Genomic DNA, 27883 nt, shown 5'->3' with positions numbered 1-27883 from the left:
TTGAGAAGGGTTTTTATTTCTCTTTTTCTGATACATGTTGACATTGTTCTAGATAGTAATATATCCAATCCATTCATTGTGTGCTCATTTTAGTGAAACTCCCATCAAAAAACAGAAACAAGTTATTCACAAGATATAGGAATGTGTGTGGGTTATGTTTTCTTTTACTTCTGTGGCATAAACTGGAACCACTATCACCCAAAGTGTTAAACATTATTAGGCTATGAAACAAGAACATTGCACCAGTTCAAAGGCAGAGCTTGTAGGACAGCACATTACTGCGTGAACCAAGATTCCACTAGTACATTTATTGCTGGAAAATAAGTTGTGTGTTCTAGAATTATTTTTACCAGTAAACCTCCTGACCAGTTGACTTCCTTGCACTCCATAGATTTCCACTGTAGCACTGCAGTTTGAAAACAATTTGAACACACATTATATGGTATTACCCGTAACACTGCTCCATATGCCCTACTATGTGTAACCAAAATATTATTCATTTTTCCGGCCCAGTGAAGTTAAGACTCAAAAAATATAAAATATTATATTTTAAATGTATTCTTGTACACATACATAAACATTGTAAAATAGAATACACAATTGACAAATACATAATAAAAGCAATTTCTAAAAATTTTGCTGATGAAGGTAAACTAAATGAACATTGTTTTTCGAGATGTGTCCGTTCTTGTATAACAGTGTTAGTCTGTTTTATCAAAAGATAAAGTGTCTGTGCTGATTATGTATGCAAAAACAAGCAGTGCATGATTACTGCTGTTGATAAACATTGCAATTTCCCCATAAAAAAAAAAGTTATATATATATATATAGATTTAAAAAAAAAATAATCATCGTTATACAAGAAGCAAATTTGCAGCAGTAAAAATGTATGTATGTATTAAAGCAATGCCATGTCCTTCCAATTTTCCGTAGGTTTTGTTTTAACTTTAGGAGTCTTCATGGGATATTTGCACCACAAAGAAGAATTTAATACACATATATACACGTAAAAAGTCCTTCGCAATTTCACACCCTCCTTGTTCAGACAAAATCTGTGTATCAGAAGTCACTGAGGATGCTAATGTCGGCAAACTCCTTCCTGTAGCGGTGGGAATAACGACTGAGCAGGAAAGCCCATTTCATGGACATGAAGCTCCATACGCAGGATAAGTACAAGCTTGTTGGATCAGTTATGGCTAGATATGAAAAAAAAAAAAGGGGGGGGGGGGGGGGAATATTTAAAACATTTGCGAAATGCACAAGGACTGACATACATATTCATTGTTCAGTTATTCAATTACATATAGAAGGTTATATGGCGCAAGTATAATGCAGCAAAATCAAACTTATTCAACTGTACGAAGTGGAGATTTCTAAAGATCTGAACCTGAAGTAACAGTTAGTGCACCAGTGGTCATTACAGCTGTTACTTGAGGGACACTACATATCTACCCATCCTTGTTAAAGTTCTAGAATGCATACAACTATATTCCAAGTTCTCATACGAGACAGTCATTTGTATCATCCAGGAAGGAAAAATGCAAACCCTGAAATCACATTTATTTAGAAAGGTATTGGAAGAACCATGAGCCATCTTAATTTGTCAGTGAAACACAAACTCAATAGACTGAGCAACTTGGTAAATTCTCAAAGTTCTAAAACCCGTATAGGAAACATGAAAATGGATTCAATTTGCATTGCCACCATTCAGTATGAGCAGTTAGTAGCCCATTTCATACTAGATATTTGCTGTGCAGAAAGGAGTCAAGCTGGGACAGAAGGAATGGTAAACCTGGGTACACACGCAACACTTTCAACAGGGTGTTGCACTGGGAGAAGGATTCAACCAGAATGCATCCCTTATCATACACTGACAATGATACATTTTCATTGTCAGTTTCCTAATCAGAAGACTGAAGCCAGACTGATTTATGAAGAGAGCACCAAATTTAGCTTACACTTGATAGGATAGTTTATCCATATGAAATCCAAATGTAGGTCAGGTTATAACTAGGGATCGACCGATATTGATTTTTTTAGAGCCGATACCAATAATCTGTGAACTTTCAGGCCGATAGCGTACAGATATTCTGTACATTTACCATTTTGAAAAAAAAATACACAATTTCTAAAAAGTAAATGCACAAAATAGACAGGGGAGCTGTATATAATGAATGCAGAGTGTGTATAGTGAATGCAGTGTGTTTGTGTAGGTGTAGTGTGTGTATAGTGAATGCAGTGTGTGTATATAGTGAATGCAGTGTGTTTGTGTAGTGTGCATTATATATATTTTATATTTTTATGCATTGGTAATAAAGAAATTCTTGGTTTACACATATCCGGATTGGCCCACGTTCTTTCTACACTGAGTGGATCCCACGATCACTGGGGGCTGATCCTCCCTGGAGCCTGATAGTTTGGGGTGGTACTTCCACCACTCCACCATTGTGAGTGAGATACTTATTTATTTATTGTTAATTCTGCACTGTTCATACATATTGCACTAGGTGTTGTATTATTTGTATTACAGAGCCGTGTATTTTTGTTCCAGAAGCTCTGCAAGTAGATCAGTCCTTTTTTATTTATATTGGATATCCCTTGTCTGCACATATATGCATTTTGGCACTTCACATATTTTGTAAATCTCTTAAAGCACTATAGCACTTTGGTATTATTGCATTTTAATCAAATGTGTTATATGCCCTTCAGATTTTTTAAGTGTGATTAACACTGTATTTTATTTATTGTAAGCGCACTCACCATTCCTTATTACCTATTTAGCACTTAGGAGATCTCACCAGGACTCCCAGTGAGTTGCAGCTATTTGTTTCTATTTATATTGTGTATGCTCGCTATACATATATATTTTCCTCCTTTTGCGCCATTTAACCTTCTGTCGATATATAGTGTGCATTATATAAACACACTACACAAACCACACTATATAAACACAGTGCGCATTCACTACAGAGGGGGCCCACAGCAAGCGCTTATTTACCTTCCCAGCAGCTCCCTGTGTAAATCTCGCGGCCTGCATGCCGCGCAGAGCGTTGCCGTGGTAACGCTCTGACGGCTGCAGGACTCGCGAGATTTACACAGGGTGCTGCTGGGAAGGTAAGTAAGAAGCAGGTAAGGGACTAAAAAAAATAAAATAATTTAAAAAAAAAAATGCATGGCAGACGAGTTACGCCAAGTCCAACCTCCTGTAGTTGGACATGGATATTACAGACCTGCAGGAAATCTGGTGGTTGTAGTAAAACCATAAATAGTGATTGTTATGTTCTGATGAGGAATTAAGTATTTGGTAAACTTTCCAAAGATTCGATACGGTTAGAAAAACGTCACAAATTATTTATCTACAGAAATAATCATTAAAGTCTACAAGAGTTTTTGCAGGTAAATCATTTGGAAAGCTTATTTGAGGCCCAACTATGATCAGTATAACATGCAATTATTTAGATCACTTGGAAAAGACTGGGGACAGTTTTGAAGGCCTAATTTCCAAGCACAAATAAAAGAAGGATCACTAAATAAATCTGGCAATACACAATTGGTAATCCTACTGGGGCAAGAAGAGAGGATCCAGTCCAGTAGAGTATATAAAGGGACAGTATATAGTCATTTTAGAGATTTATTTCCACACTAACAATGTCCATATTCAGCAAGTTATTTTATGCAATAATAAATTGAATTTGCATTTGAAAGTGTTGGAATATAGGAACAGCTTGCCTGTTATTCTCTAGGCCTTAACACACCCAAGGTTCCAAGTTGCCATGGTAATCTAGAACTGGAACACAGTACTGAGAATGTTGTCTCACTTCTTGCTTTAGCAACACAGATGGCTCTCCTTCTGAGGTAACATACGTTCTGTGCCTGCAGCGGCAAGTGAAAAGTGTCACTGGAACCTGGATACAGAATTATTTTTTCAACCATGTGGGTATGGCTACACTGTCTCCTCTCTTTACACACCTATTTTATACGCTCCAACCCTACACTGCTAGATTGCGCCTGAGAATCATACACTGGTTCTATCTCAGGTGCTCGTTGATTTACTTTATTTAACATGATTTAAAGGAACACACCAAGCAACAAACACAAACATCTCTTTAGTGGTTATGGTCACCAATCAATTGGGCAGCAAACAGATTGACTAGACCCAGGAGTGTCTAGTCAATCTGTTTGCTTATGATTTGAGATGTTGGTAACTCCTGCAATTCTGTGCTAAACCCTGCCATGCAAGGCCAACTCATTGACTGAGAGATTCAGCTGATTGCTTTCAGCTAAGAGCTAAGCCCTGTATCAGTTTTAGCTCACTGCAGTGAGCTTTCAACTCTTGTAAAGAAATGGACCCCAGGTACATTGTCTAACTTAAGGTACTTGGAGTGTTTAATATATTCCCTTTAGTGTTGGTGGAAACCTGCACACCTAGTTGAAAAGAACAATAATGGAGAAGGTGAGAGATTACATCATACCTCTGTCCAATCCAGCAATATGTACCCCTCTAAGTCCACTACTGCATACATACATTTAGAGTGCATTAGATTATGCAGCTACTTAGCTAAGGCTGGAGGGAGCAGCTGCAAACACATGCAGCTTTGGAAAGTGCCCACCCCAGCCTAAACATTGCAGCCACAAACTAAGATTAACTTTGAAATGTACGTATTCAGATTTTAATCCCGGTTCTAGCAGCTACCGGCCATCAAGAGACTAACTAAGAGGACAACTTCTGTGCTTAGATGTGGCTTAGGCACTTGCTTAGCTTAGATTTTCACTAGTCTAAGTAGAGTGGCCATCTGCCCATTGCATGGCAAAACAGCTGTGGAATGACTAAGACTGTTGCAGTAAACGAAATACATTTATTGCAGATACAAAGAAAGTACTGGGCACAGGGCACCCCTTGCATTTTTGGTTAGCATACCTCTGTGCAGACACATGGGATACTTACACTGTTTATGAGATATGGCTATAGCAAGGAATGCTATGAATGCTACCAGTGCTAGAATGAAGAAGAAGATCCCAACAATGAGAAAGAAACGCAGTCCTTTCAGCCACGTCCTCCAGAAGTCTTGAACATACATGATGTGTGTAATTAGAGTCCACAGAGCCAGCACACCTGAGAAAAAGAGGACAATATGAAACCTGTCCAAGCAAGGAAATCCAAGTAATACTTGCAATGTATACAATGTGAAAATATATATGAAAAGATTGTGTAAAACACAAAACATGTAAGTAATAGCTTAGCTTAAACCCACCAAGTAGTCTGATGTAATATTATGTTAGTCTAACAAGAAAGGCTGGAATGAACTGTTAAAATTTAAGTTACTAAAAAAAAACAACAACATACAAATTGGGTGGGCTATTGCAGACATCCGCTACCCCTTCATCCAGCAACAGGCTGTAGGTACCAGGACAGCCTAAGTTTTGTCAACCCACTCAAACTGTTTGACACTGACAAACAGGGGTACTGCATCCAGACTCTGTCCTTACGTTTTCTCAAAATCTTTAAACCGGAAGGCTCTTGAGAATAATCGGGCAGCGCTGCCGCCAATTAGCTGAGAGTGGTAAGCTGATGATCTCAAGCAACTTACCCTTTTAAGACAGTTTTATGAATAGGGAGTCACTGATTGGCTGAGAGCATCAGCTGACCATGCAAAATCAGTGTTAAGAATTTTGAGAAAACAAACAGAGAGGTAGGGAGATTCGGCGGTGGAACACACACTTTGAGGATAAACTATTCTCGGTTTAATCTCTTAAGGAGAGCTAACTCCAGGGAGCTTCTGGCACCATAACTACTTAATTTCAACAACGTTGTTATGGTGCCTGGAATGTCTCTTTAACCCCTTAAGGACCAAACTTCTGGAATAAAAGGGAATCATGACATGTCACACATGTCATGTGTCCTTAAGGGGTTAATATCAACATATACCGATCTCATAGCACATGTGCCTGTAGTGGAACTCTATATTTGGAGGTGGCACATTACATTCATCAGATGGGAATTGCATAAACTAAAATTTCAGTTATGAAAAAAAGAGGACTCAGCAAAGGCAGTGAGAGTAAAGTGGAACAGCAAGGCTCAGCAAAAACTGAAGTCAAGTGAGAGGTAATCTAATCTCACTTCTGCAAAATAAGACTAAGATGTGACACAGCAAAAAATAACCATGCTCAAACTGGCTCTGTCACCTTTGTGTGTGTGTTTTTTCCTCCTTTCTTTTTTTCTTAAGATAGAAGACGGGCCAGTCCAAGTCAAGGGTGCTTTGAGTTCATGCACTATAGCGCACTGTTTCATTAAGCTAAAGTTCGTTTGGTTACTGTACTGTAAGGTTACATGTGACAGTATGTGTGCAGAATGTTAAATAGAGTCTTGCCACACTCGAATGCATTTTTATATATAACATTTGCCTCACTCCTGCTTTGTCCTGGGCAAAGAGAGGGCACAAATACAATCCTTGATGGTCTACCAGTGCAGCCGCAGTCCTTCAAGTCCAGCACTCTGTGGAAAACCCGGTGCCTGCACTCTGACTCCCTCTCAGAGCACCAGAACCGCAAGGTTTAGACAGGGGCCCACATCCTAGGTGGGCGCCTTGGCCACCTAATGGGTAATCAGGCTCTGCACATAACTATAAGAGGTGTTTCCCCAGCAGTATTTTACCTTCCAGTGTTTGTGCTAACTAGGCATTCTGGCTGCCTGATTGAGAGCTGAGAGACTTCTTATACCACTTGTAAACAAATTTCTGCAGGTCTAAGCCCTTCTCACAGCAGAGAGTAGATTCAAGGTGCTAATGTGTACGCTCTAACGGCTAGTGTGTGAGTATGTTGGTGTTAATGACATGATAATATTTAATAATAAGATATAAATGTTTGGTTGACACCCTTACATTAATGTGTACTGGAATAGGGCACATAGATCAAATCAGGAAACTGATGTCTGTTTCATAACAGAGACCATTCTTATTTTGCAGACACATGGAAAAAAAAAAAAGAGAACTATACAGAAAAGCAAATTTTCTGTTCACTGTGACTCAACGGTTTTACACCAAATCTGAAAGTGCAAAGTCACAGATGTCCGTTTTTATTTTATTTTTCACGTGCTCCATAAACAGTTGAGTATATCGAAAAATTTATGATTTCACAAAAAATATATACGGAGTCATAAATACCCTAATGAGTGCTAGTTTTTTGTCAAATTGTTTCTGAATTATAATTGTCAAATTATTTTTGTTGGCTGTTTCTTATACCAATAAAGGTGTTTAACAGAGGTAGAATTTTTAGAATTTGAGGCATATTCAACAAAATGCTGGAATGTTGGTTGGACTATCATCAGTTTTCGACTACTGACTGTTTAGTGACAAAAGACCAAGATGTACAGTGTGTACCAGGCATAACTCAAAAACATTTCTTAGATGGAATCTCTACTCCTGAAAAGAACAAACATTTTCCTCAGATTCAGTACTAAATGTTCCCTTCAGTCACTTTTCACCTCCCTTTATAATATAAGACTAAAGTTAAATTAAACTTCCCTCATTTCCATCGACGATACTCCTCCACTGAAGAAATCAGCATGCCTGGTGACGCCTTTTGTGATGCCCTCCATACCAAAAGCTTCTCATAAAGAAGCATTGGATTGGAGATCCACATGTGCGGCAGCATTTGCATCAGCATATGATTGAAGAACCGAATTCTGGAGGATGTTCCAGTCAAGAAGACAGCCACTAGAGGTATATTTAACCCTTCAATGTAAACATTGGCATTTTTACAAAAACAACAGTGTTTTACATTTAAGGGTTAAAACTACTGGACCACTGCACCCAGATGACTTCAATGAAATAAAGTGATCTCGGGAACTTTAGAGGTCCTTTAAAATTAACTCTCCACACACCTAAAGTGCTTTATGTGTGAACAGTATGCCCTCTATTTTTCCATTAAAAAACAAGTGCAGCTTTCAATTGAATCTGGCACTTTTGTAAATTTAACTTGGTTACACCCCCTGGATGTCACAAACGATCCTGTTACTTATTGGTTGTTCAGCTCAGAGGAGCTAAACTGAAGAGGCCATTGTTCGCAGCACCTGCCTTTTAAAGACACAAGGAGCTGCATTACGTAGTCTGTGATTGCACAGACACAGAAAGTCTGCTCAGGGGGAGAAGGCAGCTAAGGCTTCAGAAAAGAGATCTGCAGATTTGCAAGCCGTTTTCTTAAATATACCTCAATGATATAATGCATATTTATATGCATGCATGTTTTTAATTGGGGTAGATTACTAAATAGTGATTTTATTTGGGAAGTGGAGTGTGTAATGTCATGAAAGCAACAGGAAACGTCTGTATAAGAAATCCATCGAGAAAAAAAAAAAGTTATAAATTCTGTATTTTCAAGCAAAATCAATGTACAGCCACTTCAGAGCTTAGCTCAGGAAAATGAATGCAAGTTCTTGCTTTGGAGATTCTGGCTCTCTGTCGTAAGTAGTGGAGACAGGATTAGGAACCTGGCAGACCCTAGGTATAAAGTCAATGCGTAAGGGGACACCAAGGTACTCTTGTAGTGAGGGTGCTTGGAGTGTTCCTTTTACGATTATTAATGGTAAAACTTGATTGTCAGAGATGGAGATAATCTGTCTGGATGACGCGAGCAGACAGAGGAGTAGTGGGTGCTATAAGACCACCACAGGATAGGAGGAGAGTTTAACATTTTCCGTTTCTACATCCTGAAACTAAATAGCACCAGTGGCTCTCTAACGTTATAAATACATGTAGCTTGCAATATCCATTTTATGTGTCTTATTTTATTCAACCAGCAAATGAATGCTACATACCAAAAAGGCAGCCATTTAAAATGATCCATTTGACACCATGAAAAAGTACATCTACCAAGAACATATAAAAAGAAAAAGATTTGGCAACAGTAATATTGCATGTTTATAAACAAACAAATGCAGCCAAGCTAAAATAGAGAGAAACTATCAATAGTAACCATATTACTGTATAAACATGATGGGATTGAAGAAATAGTCCAAACCCCTAAAGCACTTTAGCTTGCTTAACCCCTTAAGGACACATGACATGTGTGACATGTCATGATTTCCTTTTATTCCAGAAGTTTGGTCCTTAAGGGGTTAAAGGAACACTTCTATTAACTGTGTGATGCTAAGGGAAGTGGAAGAATATCTGGCTGACTGCGTAACAGCCAGGGAAGTGTTTTTGCACCTATTATAAAAAAGTGTTGAATTCTATTGAAATCGGCACTTTAACCCCTTAAGGACACATGACATGTGTGACATGTCATGATTCCCTTTTATTCCAGAAGTTTGGTCCTTAAGGGGTTAATAAATGGTCACAAATATGGCAGACTCTGGACACAGAAAGCACTTCAGAAAGCTGAATTTGGATTGATCTCCCCCACCCCCGTTCTTTAGAACAGAGACAAATTTACGAGAAATTGGTTGCACCTTTCTTGCGGTCAGACAGCTGGATGTGTGTTCTTCCCTATAAGCAAGATTGCCAGATTTGTGCTCTGTGTCAAAATGCTTCCCTATAAGTAGCATCAGATTGGCCGGGAGATCATCAATAGTGATGAGCTCCAGCAGGAAGAGCGAAGTTGCAACGAGGGACAGGATAACCCCGGGTTTATTTCCGCAGGTACTGCAGGGAGGCAACAAATTCTGGAGCGTTGTACAATAGGTGAACTAACAGAAGTATTTGCAACAAGACAATGGATGCACAGGAGAGATGGCATGGAGGGCCCTGCTCAAGCAAGCTTACATTCTAAAGCGTGAGGGGTAAAGGTTAACACAGTGAGGGAGCTTAAGCATGAGTGGGATAGGCATAAGACAATCCTAGACTTAAGATAAAGCCAGGGACTAATGAAAGTAATTAGAAAATTGGTCAGACTAGATGGGCCAAACAGTTCTTATCTGCCGTCACATTCTATGTTTCTATCTATTAACAGTTCAACTGATATACTTTATTAAAAGAAGTGAGTTTTTAATGATATTTTGAAGGAACGAAGACTGGGCGAGAGTCTAACAGAGCAAGGAAGGGAGTTCCATAGGAACAGTGCAAAAAAAAAAAAAACACACGCTACGTGGCAGAGTGATTATGGATTTTTTTATTTTTTTTTATAAATCCCTTTGATGGCTAAAATAAGCAGAAAGCACAAAGTAGTGATGCAAACCCACGAGGAAGAATCTTAGACGAGAATTAAATTAACCAGATGCTTACATTGACATGAGGTTCCTATCCAATTACCTTATCTTTAAGTAAAGAGCCAAGAATAATAACGGCCTTATTCGGGCATCTGGCTATAACTAAAATGCTTACTCTGTCATGTTGTATTATTACAGCAGTCACTGAGAAGACGACACTGCTTAAAGTGGTTTGTGAAAATGTTACAGGTCTATATGAGTTTCCATCATGGAGTGTACAATAAATGGGATTGGTTAAAGGACCACTATAGGCATCCAGACCACTTCAGCTTAATAAAGTGGTCTGGGTGCCAGGTTCATCTAGGATTATCCCTTTCTGCTGTAAACATAGCAGTTTCAGAGAAACTGCTATGTTTACCTATGGGTTAATCCAGTCACTAGTAGCTGTCTCATTGACAGACGCTAGAGGCGCTTCCGCGCTTCTCACTGTGAAAATCACAGTGAGAAGACGCCAGCGTCCATAGGAAAGCATTGAGAATGCTTTCCTATGGACTGGCTGAATGCGCGCGCGGCTCTTGCCGTGCATGCGCATTCAGCCGATGACGGCAAAAAGGAGGAGGGGAGTTCCCCGCACCGAGGGAGCCCGGCAGGGGAAAACAGGTAAGATTTAACCCCTTCCACCCCCTAGAGCCCGGCGGAAGGGGGGACCTAGAGACCCTATAATGCCTGGAAAACTAGTATGTTTTCCTGGCACTATAGTGGTCCTTTAATGAAATTTAAAAAAATAAAAAATATCATATTTGAGCTCATGGCCATCGGGACTTTGTGGTGAATTATTGATTAACTTTCCCCTGCTTCCCTACCTGCTACAGTAGGTTTCTTTAGGTCTGTATGAGTAATAACAAAAACAAGTGAAGGCGATATAAATGAGTTTGGACAACCTACTGACTTAGGGTTAAGAGATAAATATATATATATATACACACATACATACATATACACTTTTACAGGGTTATTTGCAAAATTGAGAATGCAAAGTGAATTTCAAATCTAAGGCCAGAGTAGCCGAACTGAAAGCATAGTTTACTCAGACAAGAAGCTGTAGTGGCTATGGTGCATAGATTGCCCCCACACTGAATGCATTCATGCATGTTGTGCACAATGCATACAAGCAATTGATGGCTGAAATGTGATACTATTATATACACACACAAACTTATGATAACTCCTCTTTATATATATTTATTATTTATATTCAGAAACTAAAAGCCACACAAGGCAAGAATAGGAGTTATTTCCTACTATTGGTGTTGAAATAAGATTTATTTTAATCCTTTGCTAAGAGTTTTCTGGAAGCTCACAATTCCCAGAGTCACTTTCACAAGAACTCTGGCTCCCTCCCACTGCAAGAATGCAAACATTTGGTAAACATTAAGAACAGGAGAAAAAAAAAATAAAAGGCATCTCACCAAGTAATAGTTTCACATTCAGTTGCTTGAGCAATAACTTTGATCACATCAGATGTAAATATTTATAAAAAGAATACTTTGATTTTAATCCTCACAAATATTGGGCAATCAGGTACTTTTTCGTGAAAAGGTACTTTCCCCAAATCCATATATATAAAAAAAAAAATTAAATAAACTTTCTGAAAATAAAATGGATTACAGGGTTATTAACTAAAAAGTGAGAATGACTCCTAGCTTTCTAAAGTGTGTGCCCTCTTCTTTTCCCCATTTCACAGATTTCAATAAATGTGGCATTTTTTTTTTTTTTTTTTTTTTTAAATTAACCATGTAGACAACCGATTGTGTTACTTCCTAGTTGCTTAGCTTAGGCCAGTGCATTGGATTTGCTGAGATAATCAATTAATGATGTCAGCAAAAAAAAAAAGGCGTATGGGGCGGGGCCAGCGCCTACAGACCCATGAAGAGCTGGACACAAGGTATGTTTTAACTCTTTCTGAGGGGAAAGGGCTGGGCAAGCCACTTAAATGGTGGTTTTAACACTAAAAGATCAGGAATACAGGTTTGTGTTAATGACCCTAAAGTGTTCCTTTAAGCTAGAGTTGTTTTGGTGCTTAGAGGGTGCCTTTAATAAACTCACTACAAGAGGAAAGTTAGAGTCTTCCAAAATATTGCTGCAGAAAATACACACCAACACATAAGAAATATACCCCTTATACAATTCAGAAAATGTTAGAAACTATACAATTTTCCAATCTAATCAACATATAAAAACCCTAACACAGAGTTCATAAACCTCCATTAGCTAAACACCAAGCATATCATTATATATCATATTACGGAAGCGGCCATGGTGGTTGGAGTAATCCTTTAAGGTTTTCACATCCACACAAGCGTGTCAAAACCACACAAACTAGATTTGTTCAGTAGTGTATGTGTGTACAGATCCTGGAAACAAGCACCAGAGAACACAAATTCATACTTCAGTTGTTTCTTATTTGCTGTAATTTGATGGATGTGGTGCACCAAGAATACACAACAGAAATAGAGTTAGTGAAACCTTCAGAATAGCCTACATTAATTCAGTGTAAATATAATTGTACGTAAGTCCACCTCGGGCAGCATCATTGGGGAGTAGTTAGGCAGCCCAGCTGTTTTTAAATAATTGCACAGAATGTCAGTCCCTGGCTGAGAGTGATCAGCTAATGCTCTTATCCAATGAATGAATGGCCACGGCATCCAGCTTCCACAGAAACCGTAAATGCGTCAAAACAAACCACCATGGAGTATCGAAGACCGCGGAGAATCAAATAATTAGACTGTAGTGGTTGTGATGATTGGACTAACCCTTTAAAGGGACACTATAGTCACCAGAACAAGTACAACGTAATGTAGTTTTTCTGCTGTCTACAGCCTGTCCCTGCAGGCTTCTGAATGTAAACATTGCCTTTTCGGTGACCTAAACATACACATTCACTGACAGACACATATACACTGACAGACAGACACATATGCACATACTCTCACTGATAGACACACGCACTGCAGGCATTTTAATGTGAACACTGCCTTTGCAGAGAAAATGCAGTATTTACATTACTGCCTAGAACACCTCTAGGGGCCACTGCTTAGGCCACTTAAGGTACTTCCTTTACTGACATTCAGCGTCCCCATGCTGTGCATGTGCATTGAGTCAATGCATTTCTATGAGGAGATGCATTGGATTTGCCGAGATCATCCATTTTGATTATCTCAGCTAAGTGGGAGGTCATGCGCCGGCAGATTCACACAGCGCTGGAATAAAGGAGAGTTTTCATTCTTTTTAAAGGGAGGCAAAGGGGTTTTTAACACTATATGGGTCAGGAAAACATGTTTGTGTTCCTGACCCTATAGTGTTCCTTTCAGATAAAGATCAGACTGGATTTTACGTTGAGGTACAATTATTTCTGAAGGCTTCACAAACTTTCCCTCACCAATACAAATGGCACAACCATTCTGAATTCCAAATGGTGTCACTGATCATCTGATAATGCAAAATAATTTCTATTTGCTGCTGGACTGCAAAAAAAAAAAAAAAAAAAAACCCAAAAAACAACAACATTTAAGTTAAAACTCCATGTGAGTCCCTTGACGGCAGACTAAGATGCATGGAGAGAAACCTCTTATATAGGAGCTTTACCACTCTATGCAATCTCACTTATGCCCAATAAATGTGCTTCTGAAGCACATTTATCAGACGATTTTTCTCACACAGCCAACCCCTTTAGAAGGTTAGGTTGCTGTAATTTAGGCTGGCATTAAAGGACACCTCCACTCACATTAAAAAAAACAAAAACTCCAGCAACCCTTATCCCATTGTAATGGCAGGCTATAAATGAGCAGATGAGCAGATTTGTTTGAGAATTTAACACCTTTATATATCAAGTAGGAGGCACCTCCCTGGCTGTCAGAGCGAGACTGCCTTCTCCTACAGGTGTCAATCAGTACTCTCAAGCTCACAAAAAGAAGAAAAAACTATCAGGAACTGTTCTCTGTTAAAGGGACACTATAGTCACCCAGATCACTTCAGCTCAATAAAGTGGTCTGGGTGCCAGGTCCCTCAGGCTTTAACCCTTCACATGTAAACATAGCAGTTTCAGAGAAACTGCCATTGTTTACATTTGGGGTTAATACAACCTCTAGTGGCTGTCTTCCTGACAGCCGCTAGAGGCACTTCTGCGATTCTGGATGCAAAATTCACATCCAGCGTGCAGAACGTCCATAGGAAAGCAATGAGAAATGCTTTCCTATGGACTGTTAGAATGCGCGCGCGGCTCTTGCTGCGCATGCGCATTTAGCTCCACTCTGGAGCTGACGGCGGGGGAGGAGAGGTCACCAGGTAAGCTGCTGAAGGGGTCTTAAAGAGGGGGACCCTAAGGGTGAGGGTCCTCCAAGGATGACAGTGTCAGGAAAACGGGTTTGTTTTCCTGACACTATAGTGATCCTTTAAGAGTTATATCACTTTTTCCACAAATGTTCTTCAAAAGGTACATTCCCACTCATATGCTGCCAAAAACACTTTTTCTGATCTTCACTCTAACCCTCCATTTCCTCAGTGTGGAATTTCAAGGATTTCCTAGATTTCTAAAATTATTTTGATGCTTTACAAATAGTGATGAAAAGTGTAAAAATAAAAGCTATGGCAAATAATATTCAAGACGCCTCAGTAATAAACCGTCTAAAAGTGGCATCAAAGAGGGTTACAGTTCTGTTTTCATTGTAATATTCAAAGATTAACATTCACTTCTTAGAGATGCTGGAACATTTAACCCCTCAAAAACAGAGGTAATTGTTCTGAATCAAAACCTAGAATTTGCACCATATGTGTGTGCCACAATAATTAAATAACTTATCTTTAATTAACCCCATACATATTATATATTGGGGTTTTTAAAGGACATAAATTGCATTCTTTTAATATCCTATATGTATACCTCACAGAATATTAAGTGTGAATAAAAAATGGGAAAAATGTGTGTGCGGGGTAGGGATCGACCGATATTGATTGTTTAGAGCCGATACCGATAATCTGTGAACTTTCAGGCCGATATTCTGTACATTTACCATTTTTGAAAAAATAAACTAGTTCTAAAAGGTAAATGCACAAAATATACATGCCACGTGTAGTGGATGCAGTGTGTTTAGACAGGGGAGCCGTGCGTGTGTTTGTGTAGTACGTATATATTGAATGCAGGGTGTGTGTGTTTTTGTGTAGTGTGTGTATAGTGAATGCAGTGTGTGGTGTGTAAAGTGAATGCAGTGTGTGTATAGTGAATGGATGTAATTTGTGTAAAATGGGGTGGGGACATTTATTTTAATATATGTTTTTTTTTGTCCCCCCTTCCAGCTTGTTGCCTGGCCAGGGAGGGGGGCTATAGCAATCCCTGGTGGTCCAGTGGTTTGGGCTGATCAGTGGAGGGGCCGCAGCAAGCTGTTACTTACCTTTCCTGCAGCTCTTCCAGCTCCCTGTGTAAATCTCGCTGCCTACGTGCCGCGTTGCCATGGTAACGCGTGGCAACGCTCTGACGGCAGCGGGTCTCGAGAGATTTACAAAGGGAGCTGGAGGAGCTGCAGGAAAGGTAAGTAACAGCTTGCTGCCAGTCCCCCCAAGACCGCCGGGCTTGTAATGGGCCCTGCGGTCCTGGGGAGGTATTATCGGCAATATCGGTATCTATATTGGCCGATACCGATATTGCTGAAAATACAGAATATCGGCCGATAATATCGGTAAAACCGATAATCGGTTGATCCCTAGTAATTTGCACACATCCCCTGCTCATGATAGATTCACATACCATTCCTGATTGTTAAATGCCTCATATGCATAGGATCTATATAACATTTTTGTAATTAAGGTTAACCCTATATGAATCCCCCCCATTCTTGCACTAACTGCATACCTAAACTTAACCCTTAAACCTCATTAACCCTAACCTAGCATTGAAGGGGCACTGTAGGCACCATAAACGATTCATCTCATTGAGGTGGTTATAGTTTCTAGAGACTCTTCCATTCAGTGCTAAACTGTTTTTAATCTTTCAACACAATATGAGACACATTGTGAGGAAGCATTAGCCAGAGCAACAATGGTTGTCTGTGATAGGCTGAAAGCAGTAAGCCGACATGCTCAGACAGTCTCCCATTCAAATAGGAATTGGTATGGCTAGACAGAAGTATACAATTACTGCTTTAGCCTCAACTCCAGTGGGGACAGAGCAAAGGCGAGCCAGGGGCCATCAAACTGCTTAAAAATGGCTTAACACTGAATAGATGGACAGTGTCAGGGGACTTGATGCACTATGGATAATTCAGTGAGGTTAAATGGTTATGGTGCCTAGTGTGTCCCTTAAAAGGAACACTATAGTTACCTGAAAAACTACAGCTTATTGTAGTTGTTCTGTTAAGTATAGTCAGTCCCTGCAGGCTTTTTAATGTAACCACTGCCTTTTCAGAGCAGCTTTTGGGGGTTAAACCATTCTAGAACAGTTTTACCCCTAAAGATAATGGAGCACTGGTGGGGCCTTCAGGCACCATAACAACTTCATTTAGATTAGGTTCTGGTGATGGGAGTGTTACGTTAAGTCAATTTATATAATTTTTGTATTTGCTTTTACTACTTACATTTAATAGGCATTATAGAAAGCATCTAAAATGTGACCCAAGCCAATAAAAAAAAAAAAAAAAAAAAAAAAAAAAAGGCGCAACAACCACACCACTCTTACTCATCAAAGGGGACAAGATGGCACCCTTTAAGTGATATAACAAAATGAGAAACAGATTTTAATTTCAATAAAACAGGAATAGTTTAAGCACCATAACAATTTAATATAAATTAAAGGAACACTATAGTCACCTAAATTACTTTAGCTAAATAAAGCAGTTTTAGTGTATAGATCATTCCCCTGCAATTTCACTGCTCAATTCACTGTCATTTAGGAGTTAAATCACTTTGTTTCTGTTTATGCAGCCCTAGCCACACCTCCCCTGGCTATGATTGGCAGAGGTACAAAAAGAAACAATGTGTGTGTACACTCACAACAGTGTAATAAGTGCTTAATTTATATCAGCAGAAAGAAACTTTCCTGTATAGGATAAGATTTCCAATAGTATCCCAAAAGACTTCCTCTCGTCTTCCACACAGTATAAGCAAAAAAAAGGGGATGATCTGCTGAACCAATCACAAATAAAACAACATAGCGTATAACTGTGTATAAAAGCAAATTGTAGGGGGGCGGGGCCGGACCGCCGAGCTGGAAGGCAGCATGGCAGCTCAGCTCCTACACATTGCTAACTAAATAGCCATAAAAAGACGATTTCTAACCATACCACGGACCGCCAGCGCCTGTTCTCAGGGTACAGGGGACACTGGATCCAGGGTGAGGCTGGCTCCCCGAGCTACAGTCCCCAGGAGGAGAGACCCTTGATGCCCTAATTGGGGCCTACTCCGGCGGTGAGTGGGGCGGACGGCCGCTGCTCCACTATCCTGCCAAACGGACCCAACCAGAGAACGGCAACCAGGTGGATCTGGCCCTGTTCTCCCTCCCTCCCCCCCCCCTCCCCCTCTCCCCCCCCCCGGACCGGTGGGGGTGATCCCGGTCCGCACTGCGGGAACCAGACCAAGACAGCGCAACCCAGGGCCAGGCACATTACCACCCAGCCTCGTGGCCCAAACGCCTCAACTAAAATGGCGGCTGACAGAAGCGCAGAGGCCAGAGGGAGGGCATGCCTTCTCCCCGAGCAAGAAGGGAGCCATGCGACCTCCGGGAACAAGCTGGTCCGCCGTCTATTATGGCAAGCAACAAGCCACTACTATAGCGACCAAGCAAAGCAAGGCTCACCACTCACAGCCACCCCTGGTGAGAACGCGCCACCAACTGACGACCAACCTACATCTGGACTGCAATAAACTCACAGGGGGCACCGATAATGCAGAGACTCATATGACCTACAAGCGACAACGCTACTTTACCCTCTTACTGGCACTGAGACCCAAAGCAACAATCTCTCCACCAAGCCGCAAAGCGGAGCGGGCGGACAACATCCACAAGGCTACAAGCGGATGGGCACAACAATGCTCCACAACCCACTGGATAATCCGGCGCCCCCACTACTACTCCTGCCGGAGGAACGGGTGAAACATGAACATGACTGCAACCTTGAAAACCAGTGGCAAGCATAAAACACTATCTAAATATAAGAGACTGACAACAGAGAGGGGGTGCTTAGTAGCTCAGTCGTTTTTACCAGCTCCTAGTCAGGAATATGGGGATCTGCACTTAACTAGCTAATACTGGTGTGTCTTTATCTCGGGAGGTGGGAGGCATTGCTAGTTGATCTGGGTCCAGGGAAGCACTTGTACCTAACTGCTTAGCAACTGAAGAGTTTGCAATATACATGCTTGTACTAGAATAATATGTGTGAAAATATGCTCCAACATGATAATCTTCAACCTATATATAAATACGTAAAATTGTGCACTGTTAACATATACCCCTGTTACAAATGCTCTGAAATAAGCACGTGGAATGCCGTCGGGGTACCACCTGCATGCTTGTTATACATTTATTATGTACTGCAAAATAAAAAATAAAAAAGCAAATTGTAAAAGTTGCATTCACAAGTGGCCACTCACACTTTTACTGAAGTTTGCAAGCCTTGAATATTTTTCTTTTTCAAAATGGGATCTAGGCTACTATCTCTAACCATATAAAATTAAAATTAACATATTTTTAATTCAAAAGATCCAAATCAATGACATTTTTGGGGCTTAATAAATTGAAAAAATGGAACTTATAATAGGCAAATTGTATATTTTTTTGGAATTTGTAAATGGCATGCCTTGACGTTGAAAGAAATTGAGTTAGGTTGTAAAAACCACCCCCCTTCCTACCCATATGAAAATTAAATAAATATAAAATGTAATCTTCCAATATAGACCTATAACATTATAATTTTACAGAGTGGAGAAAGTATTCCTTTTGAAATGGGAAGAATGCAATATACATTTGGGTAATGCACCTTTTGTTCACTATAAGAATGTTTGTGCTCTTGAAAGAAATTGTATATTTTATATATATTTTTTGTATTTATTTATATGTATGTATTTTTATAATATAGATTGATGTAGGAAGAATAATGATAATTGATTATTTTTAAGTATTGATCCTTTCTGATGCAGAGTGAAGTATTTATTACCCCTTCCTCTTGTTCCTTGTTTCCACTAATTATAAATATATGTCTGACTGAGATCGAGCAGGGAGCAGAAAGACAGCAATTCTCGGCTAACTTCCGGGTTTCGGCAAAGGAACGCATGCTGGAACGCACGCGTCATCGGACGTCGGACGTGATGATGTCATAACACTCGGCGCATGTGAGAAGATCGTGAAATTAACCCGGAAAATAGAGGAGAGACACCTGCAGGAAACTACTCATTATGTGGACACTGAGGGATATATAAGGATTGGGGAGGGAGGGGAATTGTATTGTTTATTGTACCTGTTTGATCACACACCACACAGGTCCCTGAGGAAGTCCTATTTGGTTGGATGAAACGCGTAGGACCCCTGGTGGTGACATAGAGGGACTACACTGATGATTTTATATCTTTATGTAAGTTATTAAATACTCTTTTTGTACTTCACTCTGAATGTGCATCTCATTTTTTATATATGTTTTTCTTGAGCACATATATGCTAATACATCTACGGAAATTCTAACCCAGACAGAAGATTTGGAATTTCTATGATTGACAGATCCTGCATAAAAAAAAAAAAAAAAAACTTTCACTTTCAAAACAGATGTAATTTACCTTAAATAATTGTATCTCAATCTCTAAATTGAACTTTAATCACATACGGGAGGCTCTTGCAGGGTCTAGCAAACTATTGACATAGCAGGGGATAAGAAAATCTTAATTAAACAGAACCTGCAATTTAGAAAGCCTAAATAGGGCTCTCTTTACAGGAAGTGTTTATGGAAGGCGGTGCAAGTCACATGCAGGGAGGTGTGACTAGGGTTCATAAACAAAGGGATTTAACTCCTTAATGGCAGAGGATTGAGCAGTAAGGCTGCAGGGGCATGTTCTATACACCAAAACTGCTTCATTAAGCTAAAGTTGTTCAAGTGACTATAGTGTCCCTTTAAGTTCTTATGGTGACAGGAGGCCCCCAGGCACACACTTACCTCAGTGGGTTAAATTGTTCTTTAATCCTAAAGTTGACTCCAGCGCTGATCTCAACTCCTTCCCAGGTGGCACCCAGATTCTGAACTTTCAGTTTCAGGAAGCGCGGAGTGGCCCCAGGCAGGGGCTCCGCAGATTAGCGGAGAGCATTAGCTGACAGCTCAGTCAGTGACTCCCCATTCACAAAACTGACTTGGAAAGATTACCAAAATGTGTGCTACAGTGCCCTGGGGAAACATAACTGCTGAACAGGGGCCACGTCGGGTGCCGCAATCCTTTAAGACCATGACCGGGCCCCTGTAGTGTCTGCCAGCAGAGAGGAAGTGACAGCGTTATGCAGGGAGACAGAGAGGAGCATTCCAGGAGCTGCTCCAGACCCCTCACTACCACCAGGACTCCAAACCACCTTCCTGGACATACAATGTAAGCTAACAGGAGGGTGGCTGGATATATATAAAATAATAAATAAATAAAAAATCACTTGTGTGTGTGTATGAGTATGTCTCAGGAGAGAAAGATATATATATACACTTTTATGTCTGTGTATATGTCGGTGTATGCATGTGTCGGTATCTATATGAATTTGTAGATATGGTGTATTTATATGTATCTGTGTGTAACACTTTACTTAGTCTACCTCAATATAAAAAGAAAGCAGCCCGATCCTCCTTCTCCTACAGAGCACCGCATTTGTGGAACGACCTCCCGCACAAATTAAAATCTTCCCTAAGTTTAAAGTCCTTTAAGAGATCCTTCTCTACATACCTCAAAACAGAATGTACCTGTCATGGTTGATTATATTTTTCCTACCTGTTCTATGTTAAATGTTGTATATATTGTATATTAATTTGGTATTTTATTGTACACTAACTGTAACAATGCAATGATTTGTGGACCCAGGACATACTTGAAAACGAGAGAAATCTCAATGTATCTTTCCTGGTAAAATATTTTATAAATAAATAAAATAAATAAATAAATAATGTGCATGTATATCTGCGTAAGTAAGTATGTATGTGCATTCATCCAAGCAAACACCAGCACAACATACAAACACACTCTTGCAATCTAACACAAATATTGCATACAAACACAGCCCTGCATTCAAACTCCAAAAGGATATACAAATACACCCCTTCACTCAAACAGAAATATTTCACACAAATGTACATCCGCATTTAAAAAAGTGAACATTACATTCAAACACACCCCTGCAATCAAACACAAACATTACATACAAACACACCCGTGTATTAAAACACAAAAACTATATACAAGCATCTCTTCAAACATTAAAGCGGCACTGTCATGCCGAACTTACCTTTCCTCAATCTCTTCCTCTTCTCCCCCTCTCTCAGGATCTGTTATTCTTTTCTTCCTGTCTTCTTTAGTTTTCTTTAAAACCATAAGACAAAGTAGGGACTCTTTGTCTTATGGGATTCCTCCGCTTGACCAGCTCTGACCAGCGGAGGAGCAAAGTGTGCTTCATTTCCGCTGGTCAGAGCAATTTTCCCATGATCCCTAGCTTTCCTCCCAGTTCCCACAATGCTTCCTGTCAGTATTGCCGAAAGTCCTGTCACTTAGACAGAACGCCGGCAAAACTGCCGAATTGCATCCTAACAGAATGAGCACTGTTTGTCCATTGGTGTTAGGATGCAATTCGGTACTTTGTTTGTATCGGAATTTCATTCTAATGAATGAAACTCCGATCCTATTCATTGCCGCGGCTGCATCTTGCAGCCGCTTAGTAGATAACTCCCTAATTCCCACGGTATCAGGGAGCTATCTACTAAAAGGCTGAAATACCTGAATTGGTCTTTCAGCCAACTTTACTAATACTAAGTAAAGATTACTTAGTATTAGTAAATAATATGCCCCTACTCGCTATACCGCGAGTAGGGGCATGTCTAGTAAGCAGTGAGCAGCCTGTGGCTGCTCACTGTAAAAAACAAAAAAAAAAAAAAAAACTAATAAACACCCCCCCTCCCCTGCGTGGGGGCCCTAATAAAACAATAAGGGGGGGGGGGGGGCTACTGTCCTCCCCCCCCTGGCCCCCACCCCTGCGCGGTGGGTGCCCTAATAAAACAATAAGGGGGGGACCTACTGTCCTCCCCCCCGGCCCCCACCCCTGCGCGGTGGGTGGGGGCCCTAATAAAACAATAAGGGGGGGGACCTATTGTCCTCCCCCCTGGCCCCCACCCATGCGCGGTGGGTGGGGGCCCTAATAAAAACAATAAGGGGGGCCTACTACCCTCCCCCCCGGCCCCCACCCCTGAGCGGTGGGTGGGGGCCCTAAAAAAACAATAAGGGGGGGGACCTATTGTCCTCCCCCCCCTGGCCCCCACCCCTGCGCGGTGGGTGGGGGCCCTAATAAAAACAATAAGGGGGGGGGACCTACTGTCCTCCCCCCCGGCCCCCACCCCTGAGCGGTGGGTGGGGGCCCTAATAAAACAATAAGGGGGGGGACCTATTGTCCTTCCCCCTGGCCCCCACCCATGCGCGGTAGGTGGGGGCCCTAATAAAAACAATAAGGGGGGGGGACCTACTGTCCTCCCCCCCGGCCCCCACCCCTGAGCGGTGGGTGGGGGCCCTAATAAAACAATAAGGGGGGGGGACCTACTGTCCTCCCCCTAGCCCCCACCCCTGCGCGGTGGGTGGGGGCCCTAAATGAACCCCCCCCCCCCCCCATCAAGGTGACTAGGGGTCCCAAGCCCCTAGTCACCCCCCACCCAAAACATTCTATCCCCTACCTACCCCCCTCACCCTAAAAATAGTGAGGGGGGAATAAAATAACTAACCTGTAAAAAAAAAAAAAATTAAACTTGCCATTTGACGTCTTCTTTTTTATAAATTCTTCTTACTTCAGCATCCCAAAAGGCCAAATAAAAATCCATAAACCCGTCGCACTTTAAAAAAAAAAAAAAAACGAGCGCAAACAAAAATTAATCCATCTTCACCCATGGAGGGCACGCCGCGTACTGAGCTCCGCAGGGCGGGTCACGGCTTATAAAGCCTTGCCCCGCCCTGCAATTAGGCTTAGAACACAATGATTGGTTGGTTTAAGCCAATCAGAGTGCTCTGTGTCATTTTACACAGCGTGGGAAAATTCAAAAGAACTTTCCCACGCTGTGTAAAATGACAGATCACTGTGATTGGATGGTTTTCAAACCATCCAATCACAGTGCTCTGTGTCATTTTACAAGCGTGGGAAAATTCCAAAGAACTTTCCCACGCTTGTAAAATGACACAGAGCACTGTGATTGGATGGATTTCAAACCATCCAATCATAGTGCTCTGTGTCATTTTACACAGCGTGGGAAAGTTCAATTTTCCCACGCTGTGTAAAATGACACAGAGCACTGTGATTGGATGGCTTGAAATCCATCCAATCACACTGCTCTGTGTCATTTTACAAGCGTGGGAAAGTTCTTTTGAATTTTCCCACGCTGTGTAAAATGACACAGAGCACTCTGATTGGCTTAAACCAACCAATCATTGTGTTCTAAGCCTAATTGCAGGGCGGGGCAAGGCTTTATAAGCCTTGACCCGCCCTGCGGAGCTCAGTACGCGGCGTGCCCTCCATGGGTGAAGATGGATTAATTTTTGTTTGCGCTCGTTTTTTTTTTTTTTAAAGTGCGACGGGTTTATGGATTTTTATTTGGCCTTTTGGGGGGCTGAAGTAAGAAGAATTTAGAAAAAAGAAGACGTCAAATGGCAAGTTTAATTTTTTTTTTTTTTACAGGTTAGTTATTTTATTCCCCCCTCACTATTTTTAGGGTGAGGGGGGTAGGTAGGGGATAGAATGTTTTGGGTGGGGGTGACTAGGGGCTTGGGACCCCTAGTCACCTTGATGGGGGGGGTCATTTAGGGCCCCCACCCACCGCGCAAGGGTGGGGGCCAGGGGGGGAGGACAGTAGGTCCCCCCCCTTATTGTTTTATTAGGGCCCCCACCCACCGCGCAGGGGTGGGGGCCAGGGGGGGAGGACAGTAGGTCCCCCCCCCTTATTGTTTTATTAGGGCCCCCACCCACCGCTCAGGGGTGGGGGCCAGGGGGGAGGACAGTAGGTCCCCCCCCCTTATTGTTTTATTAGGGCCCCCACCCACCGCGCAGGGGTGGGGGCCAGGGGGGGAGGACAGTAGGTCCCCCCCCTTATTGTTTTATTAGGGCCCCCACCCACCGCGCAGGGGTGGGGGCCAGGGGGGGAGGACAGTAGGTCCCCCCCCCTTATTGTTTTATTAGGGCCCCCACCCACCGCTCAGGGGTGGGGGCCAGGGGGGAGGACAGTAGGTCCCCCCCCCTTATTGTTTTATTAGGGCCCCCACCCACCGCGCAGGGGTGGGGGCCAGGGGGGGAGGACAGTAGGTCCCCCCCCTTATTGTTTTATTAGGGCCCCCACCCACCGCGCAGGGGTGGGGGCCAGGGGGGAGGACAGTAGGTCCCCCCCCTTATTGTTTTATTAGGGCCCCCACCCACCGCGCAGGGGTGGGGGCCGGGGGGGAGGACAATAGGTCCCCCCCCTTATTGTTTTATTAGGGCCCCCACCCACCGCTCAGGGGTGGGGGCCAGGGGGGGAGGACAGTAGGTCCCCCCCCTTATTGTTTTATTAGGGCCCCCACCCACCGCGCAGGGGTGGGGGCCGGGGGGGAGGACAATAGGTCCCCCCCCCTTATTGTTTTATTAGGGCCCCCACCCACCGCTCAGGGGTGGGGGCCGGGGGGGAGGACAGAAGGTCCCCCCCTTATTGTTTTATTAGGGCCCCCACCCACCGCGCAGGGGTGGGGGCCGGGGGGGGGGGGACAGTAGGTCCCCCCCTTATTACCATTTTTTTTTTTTTTACAGTGAGCAGCCACAGGCTGCTCACTGTTTAGTGGACATGCCCCTACTCGCGGTATAGCGAGTAGGGGTATTGGGGATATTTTAACCTCCCTTGTGCTATTATGGGGGTCATATTGACCCCCATAGAGTGAGGGGGGGACATGGGGGGCTTAGGAAGTGGCGAGGAGCACTGCTCCCTGCCGCTTCTATAGTTACATATTACAAGGAGGGAGCTGCACGCCGGTAGCTCCCTCCTTGTAATAAACTGAACGAACAAACTAACACTGATACACAGTGTTAGTTTGTTCATCTGATTGTTTCTATTCATTCATTCGTCTGTCTGATGAATGAATGAATAGGTGAAATTCCCGTTCGCATGTCCAGGTGTTTCACTGGGCATGTGCGGGAATCTCACAGTCTGTGTAGTGTGGGTAGATGACGTGTCCCACAGGGACTTCACCTACCCACACAAAGATGGCGGCGCCCTGAATAAAGATCGGGGCAGAAGATAAAGAATTAAAAAGAGGTAATGTGGGGGGCTTAGGGGCATTTGGGGGTGACTAGGGGGTCGATTGGATGTAGTGGAGGCAGGAGGGGGGTTAAAAAAAAAAACGGGATTCGGCATGACAGTGCCGCTTTAACACTATACATTACACCATAGCGCCAGTAAATGCCGCAGGGCTGTACAGATATACAACCTAGATTTTCTGACTTGGGGTGCCTTGGACCTGAAAACTTTGGGAACCACTGCTTTACACTATATTTTTAGCACTTCACAATTAAAGGGACACTATAGGCACCCAGACCACTCCATCTCATTAAAGGGACACTCCAGTGCCAGGAAAACAAATTGTTTTCCTGGCACTGCAGGTCCCCTCTCCCTCCCACCACCCATCCCATGTTGCTGAAGGGGTGAAAACCCCTTCAGTGACTTACCCGAGACCCCCGCCGATGTCCCTCGGCGGTGGTTTCGGGTCCGCCCACGCTCCTCCCCCGCCGACGACATCCGGCGGAGGAGACAGATCGCGCATGCGCGGCCGCCTGCAGGGGAGACCTCTCCATAGGAAAGCATTGAAAATGCTTCCAATGCTTTCCTATGGGGAATTGAGCGATGCTGGAGGTCCTCACATAGCGTGAGGACGTCCAGCGACACTCTAGCAAAGAAAACCTGTGCTAGAAACCAGGAAGTGCCCTCTAGTGGCTGTCTAGTAGACAGCCACTAGAGCAGGAGTTAACCCTGCAATGTAATTATAGCAGTTTATGAAAACTGCAATAATTACAGCTGCAGGGTTAAGGGTAGTGGGAGTTGGCACCCAGACCACTCCAATGGGCAGAAGTGGTCTGGGTGCCTGGAGTGTCCCTTTAAATGGTTTGGGTGCACTGTCCCATTAACCCTGCAGCCGCAAACATTGCCGTTTTATAGAAATGGTAATGCTTACCGTACAGGGTTAAAAATGCCTCTAGTGGCTACCAGACCAGAGGCGCTTTCTGTGTTGCTAACACTGTAGAGTTCCTTTAAATAGTGGGGATCTATAACCACAACCGGCAGACCTTATAAATTTTACACACACACTATCACTTGTTTGTCCATGTCCTATTTCAAACACTGATTTACTCACAGATCATTTATTAGAGGTCCAACTACCATTTGTATCTTTCATGTAAAGTTTAGATTTCCAACACAGACCAAAGGTGGTTCACCCTGACCAATCAGAAATGGGAAAACCAATTGGTAGTTCAGTAGGCTGTTTAGCAATGTTTTTCTATGATACCCTGCCAGTCTTGCTGGGCTAACAATTAGGAAAAAAACAGAATTAATGCAGTACCAGCCACAGGGCTTGGCATCCCCGAAACAAGCCTTGGTGGTCTAAAGGTGGCCCTCTATTTATTGTTGGACTACAACTCCCATAATTATCTGCCATGGCAGACAACTCTAAGATTTGTAGAGCAAAAACCTGAAGGGCAATTACCAAAAAATAAATAAAATAAAAGTAATAAGATACTGACTGTGCTCTTTCCACAGCACATGGTTATGCACTAAATCAGGATATGTCTGGAATACACATTTTAGGCCAAAATAGTTGAATAGAAATATAAAATATAAAAATTACTACTCTGTGACAATTTTGTAGCTAGAATGCTTTGTCCCCAAAGAGTTACAAATTCCTGGCTACATGGTGGGTTAGGGAATAGAACATGAAAATTGCAAATTATGATAAAAAAAAAAAGAAATAATTTTAGGCAAAATATTGGTTAGAGACACCTCCCATTGCTGCTATGGTTGTTCCAGGCATTTTGTTCTATAGATTTCCATCCTCCCCTCCCAGTTTAGTAAATAATATTTATTATTATTATTATGATGTGACATGGCTTCCCTTGCCCTGTAGGTAATGTGCCATTAAAGGATAATAGAGCACAATATTATGCGGCTTGGTGAAAGCACGCAGTCAGCATAACATGACGTCATGTGTTTGTGTGACGTCATGCCCCAGCTGCACGCCATCACGTGTCTCACCTGATAAACCCCCCATGGCCGCGGTCCAGGGCTGCACGAAGGCGATGTTCCAGGTGAAGAAGGCGGACAGTCCGATAAGGGTGCCCATGCTGGCGTAGGCGATACATATCCAGAGGCGCTTGGTGACCGCCATCAGGACACGGAGGGAGAGCGCTGCCCGACTGGAGCCTCGCAAACAACATCCACCAGCTACCGCAAGTACTGGGAGCCTCTCCACCAATGGCAG

At 42.4% G+C, this 27883-nt stretch overlaps 1 protein-coding gene across 1 annotated transcript; it reads right to left on the bottom strand.

Annotated features, from left to right (window-relative positions):
- Positions 1–27883, bottom strand: SLC48A1 (solute carrier family 48 member 1). Its single transcript, XM_063444794.1, has 3 exons — positions 27658–27883; positions 4946–5113; positions 1–1196 (listed from the first exon to the last, which is right to left on the bottom strand). Exons 1-3 carry the CDS (start codon positions 27788–27790, stop codon positions 1060–1062), a joined length of 438 nt encoding a protein of 145 aa, XP_063300864.1. The 5' UTR covers positions 27791–27883; the 3' UTR covers positions 1–1059.

The sequence above is a fragment of the Pelobates fuscus genome, chromosome 1 (genome assembly GCF_036172605.1).
Source record: "Pelobates fuscus isolate aPelFus1 chromosome 1, aPelFus1.pri, whole genome shotgun sequence".
Taxonomy (NCBI): domain Eukaryota; kingdom Metazoa; phylum Chordata; class Amphibia; order Anura; family Pelobatidae; genus Pelobates; species Pelobates fuscus.
This window is presented reverse-complemented; position numbering and strand designations above follow the sequence as displayed.

Excerpts from the sequence above, each read along its gene's own strand:
- SLC48A1 (XM_063444794.1), bottom strand. The coding sequence starts at position 27,790 with ATGGCGGTCACCAAGCGCCTCTGGATATGTATCGCCTACGCCAGCATG. Across the intron at positions 5,114-27,657 it reads GGCCATGGGGGGTTTATCAG|GTGTGCTGGCTCTGTGGACT; the intron begins GTGAGACACGTG and ends TCTTTTTCTCAG. Across the intron at positions 1,197-4,945 it reads AGCCATATCTCATAAACAGT|CCATAACTGATCCAACAAGC; the intron begins GTAAGTATCCCA and ends TTTCATATCTAG.